The sequence below is a fragment of the Pelobates fuscus genome, chromosome 3 (genome assembly GCF_036172605.1).
Source record: "Pelobates fuscus isolate aPelFus1 chromosome 3, aPelFus1.pri, whole genome shotgun sequence".
In the NCBI taxonomy this organism is placed as follows: domain Eukaryota; kingdom Metazoa; phylum Chordata; class Amphibia; order Anura; family Pelobatidae; genus Pelobates; species Pelobates fuscus.
In genome coordinates this window covers 348,136,572-348,153,837 of record NC_086319.1, presented here as the reverse complement: position 1 = coordinate 348,153,837, position 17,266 = coordinate 348,136,572, and the positions used below count along the sequence as shown (strand labels likewise).

Here is a 17,266-nt window from a genome sequence, read left to right as displayed (position 1 = left end):
AGGTGGAGGGTCAGGAGGAGTATGAGGTCAACTCTATTATCGATTCTCGAATCTCCCGGGGGAGAGTACAATATCTGGTCGACTGGAAGGGATATGGTCCTGAGGAGAGGAGTTGTGTACCTCAAGAGGATGTTCATGCCCCTCGCCTCCGCAGGGCGTTTCACTCCCGCTTCCCTTCTCGTCCCGGTTCCTTCCGCCCGGTGGGCGTATCTGAGAGGGGGGGTACTGTCAGGGTACCTGAAGTCTCTACCTCTGAGAGAGGTAGAGACTTAGACGTTTATCCGTCCGGACGAGCCATTTCCTCTGTTCTTCGCGGTACACCCGGTCACTTAAACGCCGGCCGCGAGGGATCCACTTCCTTTTCTAACAGGACGCACGGCAGTCGACGTCATGACGCCAACCCGGAACAACCTGTCACTCAATTCCTTGGAAACTAATCAGGACTCGTCGGAGGCGTGTCTACCCTCCGGAGCCAGGGTATTTAACAGTGCTTCTCTCATTTGCTCATTGCCCTGTCGTGGTTCTAGTCTGCCTAGTCACACAGTGCTCTTGTATTTCAGTTATCCCTTTGGTTTTGACCCGGCTTGTTTCATTTACTCTGCTTACCTCTGTCTCCCTTTGACTCGGCTTGTTCCTCGCTTACCTGTCTTCTCGTTCCCTCGACCTCGGCTTGTCTCTAACCATTCTCTACTACCTCTGTACGTTAGTCCGGCCATTCTAAGGTCCGGTATACGTACCTTTCTACTGTTTGTACCCTGCGTGTTGGATCCCTGTCCCGATCCTGACAGTCATCCAGGGGTTACCAAGACTTACAAGGGTCTTTTCCAACAGTTTTGGTGGCCCTCACTCAAAAAAGACGTGGTAGATTACGTGCAGGCTTGCCGTGTCTGTACACAGTGTAAGTTCCCTAATGTTAAACCCCTGGGACTCCTTATGCCCCTATCTGTACCCAAGAAACTGTGGACACACTTATCCATGGACTTTATTGTGGATCTTCCTTCATCTGATGGGCAGACAGTAATTTTGACTGTAACGGATAGGTTCTCCAAAATGGCGCACTTCATTCCGCTTAAGAAGCTACCGTGTTCCGCTTGCATGGTATACCACAAGATATCGTATCTGACAGGGGCCCTCAGTTTGTCTCTAGGTTTTGGAGAGGCTTTTGTGCTGAGATGGGGGTCTCCTTATCATTTACTTCCTCCTATCATCCGCAATCTAATGGAGCTGCCGAACGAGCAAATCAGTCTGTGGAGTTGTATTGACGCTGTTTCACGAATGCACACCAGGACAACTGGTCCCATCTCCTTCCCTGGGCTGAGTTTGCCAGAAACACTGTGTCTCATTCTTCTACTGGCGTAAGTCCTTTTATGGTGGCTTATGGGTTCCAACCCGCTGTCCTTCCCGGTGTGTTCTCCGACAAGGGAATGCCCGCTTTGGACGAGCACCTCGCCTCCTTACGGAAGATGTGGGATCAGGTCCATGCTGCTCTTTGTCGTGCTGCTGCTACTCAAAAGAGATTTGCTGATCGTCGCAGATGTGCGGCTCCTTCTTATGCTCCGGGTGATAGGGTTTGGTTGTCCTCTAGGAATCTCCGCCTTAGGGTTCCCTCGATGAAGTTCGCGCCCAAGTTCCTTGGTCCCTATAAGGTGTTGCGTAGGGTGAATCCTGTATCCTACTCCCTGGCCTTACCCCCTTCCATGCGCATACCTAACACCTTTCACACCTCCCTTTTGAAGCCCTTGCTCTGTAATCGGTTCTCTGGGTCTCTCAGGCGTTCCGATATCCTTCGCGCAGTCTCTAGTGACGTATATGAGGTGGCTGCTCTCCTTGATTCTCGTTTCTCTCGAGGTCGGTTGCAGTATCTGGTTGATTGGAAGGGTTACGGCCCAAAGGAGCGGTCGTGGGTTTCTGTCTCTGACTTGAACGCCCCCTCCTTGATCCGCTCCTTTCATGCGCGGTTTCCTTTGAAGCCTTCGGCTTCCCGCCCTCTGGGCGGTCTTCGAGGGGGGGGTTATGTCAGGGCTCCGCCTCTCCCCTTACCGATAAGCGAGCGGTGTCCTCTCCTCTTGACACGCCGCTCGCGTCCTCCTCTCCTCCTCCCAGCGGCAGCATGTCTAACGCTGCACGCTGGGAGCCGGCACTATTATCTAAGCGCCGGGGTCACTCACGTGACCCGGCGTTAAAGCTACAGTGCAACAAACACAGTGGGGGGTATAGCTATCCCCCACGTGTGTTTGTTAATACTGATTGGTGGTTAGCCAATCAGGATTCAGGTTAGGATTTAAACACTTACCTTTCCTGTCTTTCTGTGCCCTGTTGTGGTCTTTGCTTCATAGTATTGATTGTGAACGTGTGCTTTCTGGTTACGTACTCTCTGGCTTGTTATACTGACTTTGTGACTTTCTCCTACCCTTTGACCTCGGCTTGTTTCTCGTTATTCTGTTTTCTGGTTCCCCTTACTCGGCTTATCTCCTGACTATTCTGTGTGTGCTTAGCCCGGCCACTCTAAGGACCGGTACTGCACACTTTCTGTGTGTGTGTCTGTGTGTGTGTTAGCGTGTTGGGTTCCCCGGAATCGTGACACACCCCTTACACACACACACACACACACACACACACACACACAGAGTACCCCTCTCACACACATCACCCCTCATAAATACTGCAGCCCTGACAAACAGAGCACCCCTCACACAAAGCACCCCTCACATGCATAAACACAGCACCCCTCACACACACACACACACACATGGAACACCCCTCTCACACACATCACCCCTCATAAATACAGCACTCCTGACAAACAGAGCACCCCTCACACAGAGCACCCCTCACACACACACACAGAGAGAACCCTTCACACACACACAGCACCCCTCACAAACACAGCACCTGTCCAAATACAGCAACCCTCACAAACACATCAACCCTCACAAACACTGCACCCCTCATAAACAATGTACCCTCTGTACCTGTATGTGTGTCAGTGTGTGTGTCTGTGTATTTGTATGTATGTCATTGTTTTATTCTAACTATATGTGTCAGTGTACCTGTATGTGTGTCAGTGTGTGTGTATGTGTATGTATGTCAGTGTTTTTATCTGTAATTTTGTGTATCATTGTATCTGTATGTCTGTACATCTGTACCTGTATGTATGTCTGTGTGTTTGTATCTGCATGTGTGTCAGTGTTTGCATCTGTGTATCTGCGGGTATGTGTGTATCTATAAGTGTGTCAGTGTTTGTTTATGTGTGTCTGCATGTGTGACAGTTTGTGTCTGGGGCAGAGAGTAGCAAGATTAGCCTGGGGCAGAGCAAAAACAGGGAGAGCCCGGGTTAGCACATTGTTCTGAATCATTATGAGCAACAACAATAGCAAACAATCAAGTATGTGTTATGCATGTAGAAAGTAAAATATTAATATAACTACAATAGAGGAGCTTAGTCTGGGGGAACCTTCAGTCCTGGATAAATGTACACAAATTCTAGTAGTTCTGCCAATATGAATGTATTAAATCAAAAATATAACAAGGTGCATCAACGTTAAAGAGCACTGCAAATAATAACAACACATAACACTAGACACTTTTCCTGCTTGACAGCACTTCATTTTTAGTTCCCCCGCATTGCCCCCAACCATAAATTAAAAAAAGACGCAAGAACGAGCTTTACACCACATATGTGGTAAGATTGCTTCAGAAGCTCAACACGGCATAAAATACTCGATTCTACCATATTCTGATCTTGAGAAAAACTATTTTACCGCACGATATGAAACTGGTGGTTGTTGCAATTTTAGTTTTTTTCAGCAAAATAGCACATCTAAAATAGCTCACTAGTCTGTGATGGACTTCTTCCCAGTGGTCTTCAGATCTTTTCCACATCAGATTTTTTTTTGCATATTTCGAGGGTATGATCAACTAAAATATATCATTAATAGATTTCCAGTCCAAACAAAGAGAGCCATTAGCAATGCTATGAAAATGGTTTGAGATGGAAATTTTAACCCATTCAACATGTACTGCTTTCAAACCCCTTCTCTCCCTTTACTAAAACAGTTTGTAATATGATTCATCCTAACAAAAGCTTTGTGATATGCTTATAAATGCTTATAAAAAGCTGTCACTTAGCAATCTGTAAATACATGTAATCAAACAAATTTAAGTAAATGCATTTATACGTTCATAAACCATATGCTCTTAACAATCTTATTTTATAGAGCACAGAGGGTTTGTGTAAACATGCATGTCATTTTGAAATGTAATAATACAGAGAATAGAATAAGGAAATATATTATATAAAACTTTATATTTGGTATTGCAGTAACAATGTTGAAATGTTGAATTTATTGTTCTTCTTGTACAATCTTGTATTTGTTTCATAGCTACATTAAAGGGCATAAACATTACGCCTATATTAACCCTTTGAGAGTAAATCAAAATAGAAGTCTGTATCGTATTTTATAGGTTGATCAATATAGCACAGTGTAAGAGGACATATACGCAGTGCGTTTTAGTTCTGAAGACTGATTTGCACCAGTTTTTTTGCGGAACTAGGAAAAGTGTACAAAATTAATAAGTAGCATGGAAAACATTAGTTATGAAGAAAGGTTAGAAAAACTGCATTTGTTTTCTTTAGAAAAAAAATGTGCTTCAGAGATGATATGATAGCACTTTACAAATATATACAGAGTCAATACAAAACTGTTACGGGCTAACCTGTACATTAACAGACAAGAGATCGCCCATTGAGACTGGTGGAAAAGTTGTTTTCGCTTATAGCAGAGGAAAAGGTTATTTACAATAAGAACAATAAAGATGTTGAATTCTCTACCTAAAGATGTTGTTTTATCAAATTCTAAAGATATTTTTTCAAAAAAGACCTGGATTTTTTTTGCAAAAACAGAATATTCGAGGATACAATTAAAATGTATGTGAAGAGGTTGAAGATACAAAGAGTAAACTGGCTTCATTATGGAGTCAAGAATTATGTTTTTCCTTTTTTTTTGGCACAGGCTTCATTTTAGTGTTGTTTGGTAGGTTTTTCAAATGATTTAATATTTTTGGATATACCTTTAAATTGATTTAATGCTATGATAACTATATTAAGTTTGTATTATTTAGATTTTTTTAAATATTGATATGTTTTATATATGGTATAATTTTTATATTGTAATATGTTGGAAAAAAATATTTTAAACATTTATGCAAAAATATAAAATCATTTGGAAAGTTTATCAAATAATTTTAATTAAAGGCACATTATAGTAACCAAAACAACTACAGCTTAATGTAGATGTTTTTGTGAGTATAGTCAGTCCCTTCAGGCATTTTCATGCAAACACTTTACATTGCCCTCTAGGGACACCTCTAGTGGCCAATCCTCAGATGGCCACAGCGGTGCTTCCTGGGGCAGTGCTGCACATGCTCTGCATGGAGACGCTGAATTTTCCTCATAGAGATGCATTGATTCAATGCAATTGTATGAGGAGGTGCTGTTTGGCCAAAACTGTGTTTGGTCCACCCCAATCCCACCTCCTTGCAGATTTTAGCTATTTCAATAGTTTCCCTATGGGAAAGCATTGGATTGGCAACACATGGTAAATTCTGATGATGTCCCCAAAGATGTGGATCAGGGGGGATTGTTAATCCCTTTCCTCAGATGTTGAGGATAGTATTGTATCAGATATCTTATACTCTGCCCTTGGGTTTTTACGTCCAAGATGCATTATCTTGCACTTATTCACATTAAATGTCAGCTGCCACAGCTCTGTCCATTTAGTCGTTTGCAACCTAGATTACTATGTAGCTATGTAACATTCTAGACTGCTGTAATGTTTATTTCCCCAAGGTTCTGTCCCTCGTCTCCTACTGTTCTTGATCTATATTGCCTCCATTGGTAAACTTAGCATCTCTGGCTTTTAATATCTTTTCTATGTGAATGAAACGCAAATCAACCTGTACTTTCACAATCTCTCACCATCTCTCTTGACTTGTGTATGTGACTGCCTCCCTGCTATTTTCAAATGGATGGCTTCTCATTTTCTTAAACTAAATCTGTACAAAACAGAGCTTGTCACCTTTCCTCCCTCATGTGTTGCTACTCCTGTTTGTGTCTCCCAAGTCAATGGCACTACCATCAGTTCTACCTCGCAGGCTTGGTGCCTAGGTGTTCTCTTTGGCTCCAACCTCTCCTTCATCCCTCAAGTCCAGTCACTTGTCAAATCCTGCAACTTCTATCTAAAAGCCATACCTCGCATCCGCCCCTATGGCAGCCAAGGTGCTGGTCCATGCCGCTGTCATCTCTCGCCTTTACTACTGTAATCTGCTTCTCAGTGGTGCAATGCATACCCAGTAGATCCCATTACAGTCTATAATAAATGCAGCAGCGAGAGTCATCAACCTGTCTGCTCTCACCCTCTGTCAGTCCATATACTTGCTTCCCATAAGAAGAGGGCATAATGTAAACATCTGGTACTTGCTTACAAATCTCTACATAACACTGTTTCTACATACCTATCCTCACTCATACCCCAAGTATGTCTTGTCTACACTCAGCGGAAGATCTGCGTCTATTCTATGTTCAAACTCGCACGTCTGATGCTCACCTTCATGTCTTTTATAGGGCTGCATCATTCCTACGGAACTCCCTTCCCTGCTCTGTTAGACTCATCCAGTCTCAGTTCTTTCAAAAGACTCACTTCTTTATGAAACCATAACAATTAAACTTTTAATAGCTTTCTCTCCCCACACCTTGGTAAACCACCCGGCTTCCTCTCCTGCAGCTGTGTCATCCAATAAAGTTTCCCTTCACAGAAAACTATTCCAGGAACCTACTTTTTCCCGTACATGAAATACATCCTACCTCTTGTGCCACTTTACCCCACTCCCTCTAGAATGTAAGCTCCTCAACACCCTCTGTTCCTGTTCTTCCAGCTCGTCTTGTTGCAAATACATGTCGGTTACCTATTGTACAGTGCTACAGAACTTGTTGGCGCCTTGTAAATAATAATAAAAGCAATAATAATATTGTAAATACTTACTAGAGTTTACATCACAAAAGCAGCACTCATCTTGGTCAGACTGTGAATCGCAACACTTGGTACATCTCATTTCCGTTGGAGACCAAGCGCTGTTTATTTTACATGATATACAATGGTCAGGTCCTGGGCCAGAGCAGTGTCTGCATGATGAATCACAGAGCTGACAAACACCCTGCAAATATGGAAATAAATAATTTAATTAGTATATCTTGATATGTAAGAAATGCATACTGTTATTATTTTCTCTGAAAAGGCAGTGTTTACATTAAAATGACTGTAGGGACTGACTATACACAGAAGAACATTAAGCTGTAGTTGTTCTAGTGACTATAGTGTCCCTTTAAACTGCATCTCAGAATAAACCAACACAGACATTCAATCAAGTACCACATGGAAAACGCCTGTTGGGCATCACTGTACCCAAACTGATCACTCCATCCAAAACCTCAAGATTAAAGTATGTAAAGGGATTTTAAAAACTCTCATAAATGCAGTACCAAGCCAGCACAACGATCCACACAACAAAGTACTGCGGTACTGTAGTGCCTTTAAACTCGATTTAAATCTATCTCAGTCTGCCTGGCGCTTAGCTGCACGTTCTGTATTATGCAATTTGACGCAGATTAACATGTCTTAGATACCACAAAAACTGTTGAAGTATGTATGTATCAAGCCTAATTGTTACACCCCACCCATCCCCCACTTCTCTCTTTTGTACCCCCCACGTTTTTTGCAGAATGACAAAACAATAAAAATTGTCAAATTAAAAAAAAAACTCATGAATGGTAGACCTTTGAGACACAAATTATCACCCATTTCAGCACCATATATGAAGTAGACATGTGCAATTCGTTTCGGTCCGAATATGAATTCGGACGAATTTCGGGCAATTCGGGCATTCGGGTACTTCCGAATTTCCGAATTGTTGAATTGCCAAAGTGCCGAGGTCCCGTAATTACCGAATTTCCGAAGTGCCAAAGTTCAAAAGTGCCAAAGTGGAATTTAGAATTTTACCCAGAAATAGCAGACATGGAAAATTATCTTGTACGGTTTTTCTTGTTTGGCTATTTTGGTAAAATATGTGTTATTGCTTCAACCATTCCTTATCTCTATTTGTTTACTGAATAAACATGTCTATACAAATATAAATAATAAAATAACAATAATAACAAGCTGCAGCCCTACAAGCCAGCACAACAGTTTAATTTATTACCAGTATTTTGTTAACATATTAAATTCCATTCTCATAGGTGTTAATTTTTTCATCAAGGTTAAACATTTAGATTAAGTCACACCCTCATAAAGAAGGGGGGAAAGTGGTATACAATAAATATTTATTTATGTGCAGGAGTGATGCCTTTTACAGCTGCTCTTAATTTTTTAATACTATTTTTACCTCTGTTAAATTTCAAGCACGTTTATTCATTAAAGAGATGTCAAAGTGAATTTTAACTTTAAGAGCAAAAAAAGTTTAATTGGAAAAAGTCACCTATGTTTCTTTCAGTCTAGCTACTTTGAACATAAATTTGAATTTCACATGGAATTCATTTTACATTTCCACTATAGTAAGTGACCATGAATGTGGTGCATTGAGATATATATATATTTGTGTACGGCACATTACGAGGACGTTAGGCTGTGATAATAAAAGAAGCAGTATTAGTAATAGCAAGTCAGTTGAGGTGTGCCGTAACTGACGCGAGGTTAGGCCTGTAAAAGAGGGCCCACCTAGGAGAAATAATACATTGAGGGTGCGGTGGGAGGGGTACTTCAGGGTTCGTCGCTGACAGGTAGCTGGATTGTAGTGCGTTATATAGGGCAAGTTGTACCTCCCACAATTCCAGGCCAAGCCTTCTATTTGTGTACGGCACATTACGAGGACGTTAGGCTATGATAATAAAAGAAGCAGTATTAGTAATAGCAAGTCAGTTGAGGTGTGCCGAAACTGACGTGAGGTTAGGCCTGTAAAACAGGGCAAAAATGATTAGAAGCGATTTCTGATAATTCATATAAGTTTATTTAAATACAAACATTATTTAGACATATTATGGAAAGCCATTCTTATTTCATTTTTTAGGTTTAGGAATGTACCTATTGTATGCAGGTTATTTCCATCTTCCCATGTTTTTAATGATGTGTGTCGGTACGTGGTTACCTGAGGCAGTTGAAGCTGCACCAATGCGAAAGGAATGACCCATGAATGCGTGTGGGTTATGTCCAAGCCTGAGTAATAGAGTACGAAATGTAATACATAAATTGTTTGGTTGTTAGGGGCTTCCCTTGAATGGCCAACCGTGGACTGGCTGGTTGGAAGTGAATTGGGACATCACTAGTCTATCTAAAAGTGGTACAGGACACCATTTGGTAAAGGTAGGATAGTATTTAATTTCTACCGGAGGACCTGTTTGGCTTGTTTTGGTATGGGAAATGGATAAGATATAGTGGTCTTGTTCTTTGTGTAGGTGTTTCTTTTGGAGGCAAAGCTTAGAATCGGTTGCTTTTCCAGAAATATTTAGGTCTCAAAACCCGTAGAAAGCCAAGTAAGCTGCTGATTTTATAATAAGGTTTGTGGTGTGTTCAAAAGGGGGGGGTGTCGAGAATATCGGAGATACTTTTAAATAGTTTACTGTCTATGGGAAGTCTTTTGATGGGATTGTGTGCTGATAATCTGTGAACACCTCTTAATATGCTTTTAACTGTGTAAGACGTTGGAAATGGAGTTTTGTTGGGATGGCTGGTTAACATGTAGTGTTGTATGCCTGTTAAGTAGAGTTTGATAGTGTTGCATGCTAATTTAAGGGAAATATGGCAAAAGATGTGAATGTAACAACCGTTTCAACAGAAAAACATTTATTATGTGCTAATCACGAACAAAATCTTTAAAAAAAATTGTAAGCTCTAGAGTAGGCTTTCCTCGTGTTAGTTGACAGGCCTGCCTGAGCGAGAAATCTATTATGCCGTAAGAGAGAACTTATATAATAATTAGTTCTGGGAAGCTTGGTGATGCCCTGGGTTGCGGGTTTGCTGTTGGGTGATACTTGAAAAATTCCTGCAAATTTAAGCGTGAAATAGTATCAGCAGCGTTATTTTGGGTTTTTTAGACCCGAAAAAATGTGCTAGAAACAGTTCTGTGTGTAACTGACCCCAAATGGTGTTTGTATTGTATTCTTTCCGAGCCTGACCTGAGAGGGGTGCTAGTAACTGACAGAATATATCCTAGTATAGAAGCATTAGACATGCTTTGGCTCGTGGGGCCTTTGTGCCACTGAGGTGGGTGGCGGGGTGTTGGCCTCTCAGTGACCGTAACAGAATGTAATATCGATTGGCCGTGACGGGTGAGGCCCTAACTATGATTTGATGCAAGGCTATAACTATGCGTTGGGACGATTGGGCATGAACCTCTGAACGGAAGGGCTGATTGTATGCCTTGCGGGACCACTTTGACTAATAGGCGGAGAGGCCTACGGGACCATACCTAATTTGGCGAGAGTTTACACTTACTTCTGATCCCACCTGGTTTTATTAGTTACCGCACCTGCTGATTGTCCTGAGCAACGTATACTGTAGTTGAAAATGAACCTACACGACCCGTATATGTAGACTAATGTTAAGAAGAATTGACTTGAAGATCACTAGAACTCTTTAACTGCTGCATTTGCGTTTTAACCAAGAAGGAAGGAATATCTTATAACAGGAGAAAATAAAACATAATTAATTGTCATCTTAATTGTATAGCGTAGCTTAGTTAGCAATAAGTAATGCCCCAGACAGAAGCTGAGCATGATATTAACCATAGTTTAACATGCTTATATACTCAAAAACACACAATTGCTTTAAGGAAAAATACTATTGGAAATTAATGACCCTGTCATTGTACACGTTAAATTTGTGTATGTATAAGGACAAAGGTACAGGAAAAGAACATAATAATGAAGGATTATATCAGCGCTGTTTAAACGGAATAAACTACTACTGCTATGACAGAGCGAAAAACCAGCGTGGTACTACTTGATATATGATACCACAAGAAACATAACGATGAAGGTTCATTTGAAAAAAAACAACAGTTTGCATAAAATAAACGAAAAAGATTGTATGAGAGTGTCTCCATTACCGGCTGCTGTAAGCATACAAATGGTTAACTATATGACTTTAAGTGGACGGACACTAGACGTTGAAAGAATGTAACTGCCGGTACTCCCTGTAACTAGTAATGTGCGCTGGGGTAACCCCATTAGTGCTTAATCAGAAATGTTCATGAAAATGTATAACAACAACAACTATAAAGGCCAACGATAGACTGGCTGCCCGGCAAATGCTAAAACTGGGAATACGTCAAGCTTAATTGGCACCCTAATCATTACGGCGTTTAGAAGAAGCCAACTATAACTGAGCGCATAATGTAGTATAATAAATAAACTGAGACCTCTATTGAAGTTTAACCAGAGGGAAGATAAATTAACTTAAATTGACATCTAATTTAAATACAGCCTAGTGTAATTAGGAACATGAGATGCAGGAGACAGAAGTGGGTTTAAAATAATCTTATTTAACATGCTTACATATACCAAAAACACCTTAGCTACGGTTTAAGAAAATAATACACCGTGAATGTATGACCTTAATTGCCCTAAAACATCCTGATTAGGATATTGCTGTTGGTTTTTTTATTTAGACATAAATACAATGGAAAGGCTGATTTTAACCCCTTAAGGACACATGACATGTGTGACATGTCATGATTCCCTTTTATTCCAGAAGTTTGGTCCTTAAGGGGTTAAAGAAAGACTAATATGTATAGGAATATTAAGCATAGAAATTTAGGCAAACGGACAACTAAACATTCACAAATGGTACTGTGCTGACGACAGTTAACCGAAAGCCAGGCCACACGGATTTGCAGTGGTACATAACGACCGATTAACGTGAGTGTCATAGCATTGAATGAAAGTTTAGGCGAAGATGTGAATGACGATAAGTACAGGGAAACGTGCGAATGACAGAGTATAACTAATGGTGTAGCCGTACAATTGCTGGCTGTTTAGTCATACTCCCCAGGCAGATTAGTGTATATTAAAAGGGCGTATACATATAACTGTACTAAGAAAAAACACAGTAGATGACAATAGTACAAAACCTTATTGACGGCCAAATGAAGAATCTTTGACAATTATATACTATAAGATAATATCAAAAGCAGACAGCTGCTGCTGTATAACTGTACATAAGAGCATGGAGAGCGTGTGTGCATGCTTTCATTACCATAACTAAATTTGTCAGGGGGATACAGTTGCAAATAATTGCCATACCATAAAAAAAAACTAAATTTACCCAGAACCGTATAAATACCATGAGACTTAACTTTTAATGTATACAGAGCGTAACGAAGGTGCCTGAATGTGTTTACTCACCAACGGCTGTCATGTAAAGGAGTAATAATCAAAGGAATTTAAAAGTAATAACCTGTATAACATACTAATAATCAAAGTAAAAGCACGCAAAGTAAAAGCACGTAATTAAGCTTTAACCATATGAAAGTAACGAACAGAGCAATGAAGGTATATTTGCTAACAAACGCACGTTTGCCATACATTTAGATGAAGTTACCAACAATATTGTAAAACCGCAAGGTGGCAATATTAGCCAAAACAATCTATCTGGTATACGAAAAGCGGAACCAAGCCTAAATGAGGGGAATAGCATTGCTATGAATGAATTTGCTGAATGCAGCACGAAATAGGGAGATGTCCACGAAACGGCCCGCACGTAAGTAGAGGGGTTAATCTAAAGAAACGTATGATCGGCTAAACGAGGCCGGTAGGTGGCAATTATGAAAGAGGAACCTTTACACGCTGCGTACCCTGTGAGTACGTGGGGGGCTAATATGCTTGTAACACGTTGCTGGGGACCCCGGAAAGTCGTAAGGTTCCCCAGTTAATGGAACCCATGGCGTGTTTGAAGCACCCGACTGTCAACCTACGGTGGAGCCGCTAGGCACCCGACACCAGCAGTACCTTGTGTAGGGAATTTCTCACTCTGTATTAACCCTGAAATGAAAACACAATGCACTGCCGGCGGATGGGAAAATGACGTCAGGAACACGTGACCGCAAGTAAACCGCATTACTTGCGAGATCGAGCAGGCAGGAAACAAAAGATAAGACAGAGTTGAACCTAATATAAGCTATATAACAATTAATAGATTAAACTACAGAATTTTAATAGTGACGTGTCTAATACTGGCGTGCGAGTGAAAAGAGGAGCAGGTTAAAATGATGGTCAGTTTATAGCCCATCTGATAATTAAATTCATTTTTGATACAGTGTACAATTTGAAAAGGTGCAATGAAAGTTATACAACATTTAAATGAATAAACCACTATATATTGACCATAGCCACAAGGTGGCGATATTTAGCCCCACATACTGAGTAAATGAGATTCTGACAGATAAAACCAGCCTATATGCCGGGAAAAGCTATGAAAGAAAATAGTTTCAAAATCTATATATCATTGTGTAGATGGTTGACTACACCATTCTATTCACCATAAGACATATCACTGCACTACTGTATACCTTAAACCCTGATTGGATTAAGTTGTCATGCTTTGCAATATGATCTTTATCTGGTTACACTTAGTTATAACACAGTCTACAGTGTTTGAACATACCAAAAAGGCAAATAATTCACACAGCATTTAAAACACATTTCTCAATAAAATGGTTGATTTTTACATTCACATTCCTGTATAAATAAAAACATTGTTCTCAGAGATAACTTTTGGTTTTACCGAAAGCAGCCCCGTCTAGGAAGATGTTACCTCGAACAAGGAGCGCACGTAGGTATAGGGAGGTAATGTATTGCAGCGTCTGAACGGAAAAACGAAGCCGGTACGTGGCATGGAAGCAAGTATGCACCCTTTATGTGCCGTGCCCCCTGTGAGTACGTGGGGGGTCCCTTTGAGCCTAGCATTTTGCCGGGGAGCCTGAGGGACGAAGGGGTTCCCTAACTAATGCTACTCGTGGCGTTGGATGCGCCCATGCAGTAATTCACTGTTTTACCCATGGGACAGCCTTGTACAGCGGTTAGGCTTCTGTTTACCATCCCAAACTCGATATGCTGACCCTATCTCGCTTGCCGCCGCATCTGGATTACGTGAACCGGAAGTAGAACGAAGTACTTCCGGGTTCGTCGCTGACAGGTAGCTGGATTGTAGTGCGTTATATAGGGCAAGTTGTACCTCCCACAATTCCAGGCCAAGCCTTCTATATATATATATATATATATATATATATATATATATATATATATATATATATATATATATATATATATATATTGTTTTTCTGCATTAGATATATTGTGTGTGCATAGTGGACAATAGACATATGCAATTTGTTTTGTTCCGAATGTCCGAATTGCCGAATTTCCGGAGTGCTGAATTTCGAAAGTGCCGAACAGAATCGAAGTGCCGAATTTCGGAAGTGCCGAAGTGCTTTGGATTTCTGAAATGTGGCAAAACAGGAGAGGGAGGGAAAATTAAGGGAATGATGAAAGGAATCTAACCCTAGGGGGTTGGGTTAGGCATAGGGTTAGGGGTAGGGTGAGGAGTAGGGTTAGGGGTAGGGCTAGGGTATTGCTGAAGTCCAGAATTCCCGAATTGCTGAAGTGCTGAATTGCTGAAGTCCCGAATTTCGGAAGTGCCGAACTAAACCAAAGTGCCGAAGTCACACATTTCGTAAGTGCTGAACCAAATTATTTTCCCATGCACATCCCTAGTGGATAACAAACACAAACCAATTCTAGATACATATACATTTAACATGAAATTGAAAAAGACGATTCAACGTAACAAGCTTGTTGTCATGTATTAATGAATATAGTGTGCCATCTAGTGGTCATATTACAATAATAACTGATCCAGAATACTTATAAGATATTACACCATTCAAACACCAGCATATAACCTTTTGAAAGCCCAGCTGTTCATAATTCATCTCATGACAAGCAGTTGGTAATAAATATTGGCAGGAACTTTGCACATACAGTGCGACCTCGGTTTACAAACGACTCAGTTAACATAATTTTCGGTTTACAAATGAAAATCCATTGAAAATAATGCCTCGGTTTAAACATTTTTTTCGCAATACAAAGCAAGTTTCCCCAGGATGCATTGCACCTGGGAGGTTTATAGCAGGGCCCCCTGCATGCTGGAGCCTGTGGCGTTGAGTGTGGAGGTGTTGGAGCAGCTTTTGCATTGAGTTTTGGAGCCATTCTGGAAATAGTTTGCAGTTGTTTTGGAACTTTTTGGTGCATTTCTCAAGCGGTGGAAAGGTAGGGAGCTGAGCTTCGTCGTTTGCATGTCTTTTTTTTTGTGTTCTGCATTGTGGGTTGGTTTCCATGCCAGCTCATTTTGACTTTTTTTTTTTACTTCCAGAACGGATTAATTGGTTTTCAATGCATTCCTATGGGAAACCGCGTTTCGGTTTACAAATTTTTCGCAATAAGAAACGTCCCGGAGAACGCATTACATTTGTAAACCGAGGCCCCATTGTATTTGCTAAACACCTGTAATCCCAGTTCCTATAGAGTGAATCACTAAATGTTATCCCTAAATTTGGGTGAAAAACTTTTTATATTGTATTATTAACAAACGGGTGAGATTCTACAAACAACGTTATTACATTGCAAGGTTAAAATTAAGTGATCTGGGTGCTTTTAGTTGTCATTTAATACAGATTTGGCAGATTTTATCACAATACATTTCAGTCCATTTACAGCCAGGACAAACATTGCAAATGCAGAGAAATAGAATCACTTCTTAACTTCTGTGTTCTGTCTATAAACTGACTGACTGACAGGTGTAAAGAACGGACGTTATAACAATAGATGAAAAATAATGGGGTTACAGTTCACTTTTTTTTTTTTGAGGCATAAGAATTAACAGAATGATCTTAGATACATACGGTACATGAGACATATACAATTGTAACAGCGTAATATCGGACATACTTTCACTCTTTTTATGAGAGTAAGCTACAAGACTATCATAGTGCATGTGGTATTGATATTTAGACATAGAGTTAGACAGTCGTGAGGTACATTCCACATTACGCCATTGCATGCTTAACAATAATTGAACAAGGTAAATTAACAACTTGATAAGAGACACATATTGTTGGGAGTGACCTGTCTTATACGTAGGCATTGTTGTGTCCCCTTATGGTAATACATTGCTGTGTATTTCAGGGTGAGTGCTTTAGGTGTCGTGGTGATTGATGCTTGTGATCAGGGTGTGAGGTGAGTCCCTTTGACTGTGTGTGTCCAGGAGCTGCTTGCTGCGTGTCCCTGAAGCTCTAAGCAGGAATTTAGGTATTTTGTATGGTCTTTCTTATGTGATTGGACCCAAATGTACCTGTTTATGGATTCCCAAGATTGTTGGCACATTTTTGTGCGGTACCTAGGACATTTGTGTGGGTTTTAGTTACCCCTAACCAAGGGGGGAACCGAGGGGGAAGGGGGGTTGTCGAAATATCTATTTACTTATTTATTTATGTGTTCAGCTGCTTGGTGTGCTTACAAGTTTGCTCCATGAGTTCGGTGAGGTCTGACCGAGACAATCAGTATTGCTACCTCCGAGGGCCTGGTATCTATCCCGGCCTCCTATAGTGTGAACATGAGACAACGAATGATTAAAAGAAAATAACAACACATAACCATGAGCGTGTATAAACTGAGCAACAGCCCACGTTGCTGTCAGAGGTTTGGTCGACTTTAAGTCCAGACATGTAGCAGGGCCCAGAGAGGCTGTTGCCCGTGGGACAAAGGGCACTGGTCGACTTTGAGTCCAGTCATGTAGCTGGGCCCAGAGATGCTGTTGCCCGTGGGACAAAAGGGCACTGAGGTGGCTGGGTTCCAGGAGGTGGTCTGTTGCGGTATCTCTGTGGATGTAGGTTTGAGTCCCAGTTTGATCATCCGAGCAGATACTTCTGCCCCAGCCGTAAACTTGTGTACTTTTCCGGCATGGGTCACTGTGAGGAATCTTGGCAGTCCCCAATGGTATGGTATCCCTGTGGCGCGTAGCTGGTTGGTAAGGTAAAAGAACAAAGGAGGAAGATCTAGAGAGAGATAGGAGACTCCTAATCTCTATTCCAGATCGACCATGGTAGGAAACCCCTTCCTAGCTGTAATGCTAAAACTTAACCTTTAATGGAAATGCAATAAAAC

At 41.0% G+C, this 17,266-nt stretch overlaps 1 protein-coding gene across 1 annotated transcript in view; it reads right to left on the bottom strand.

Annotated features, from left to right (window-relative positions):
• LOC134603294 (proprotein convertase subtilisin/kexin type 5-like) overlaps positions 1–17,266 on the bottom strand; it is a 218,336-nt gene that overhangs the window by 76,577 nt on the left and 124,493 nt on the right. Inside the window, exon 15 of the mRNA XM_063449140.1 lies at positions 7,041–7,212. Within this exon, the coding sequence (XP_063305210.1) occupies positions 7,041–7,212 (172 nt within the window). The remainder of the gene's footprint in view (positions 1–7,040; positions 7,213–17,266) is intronic.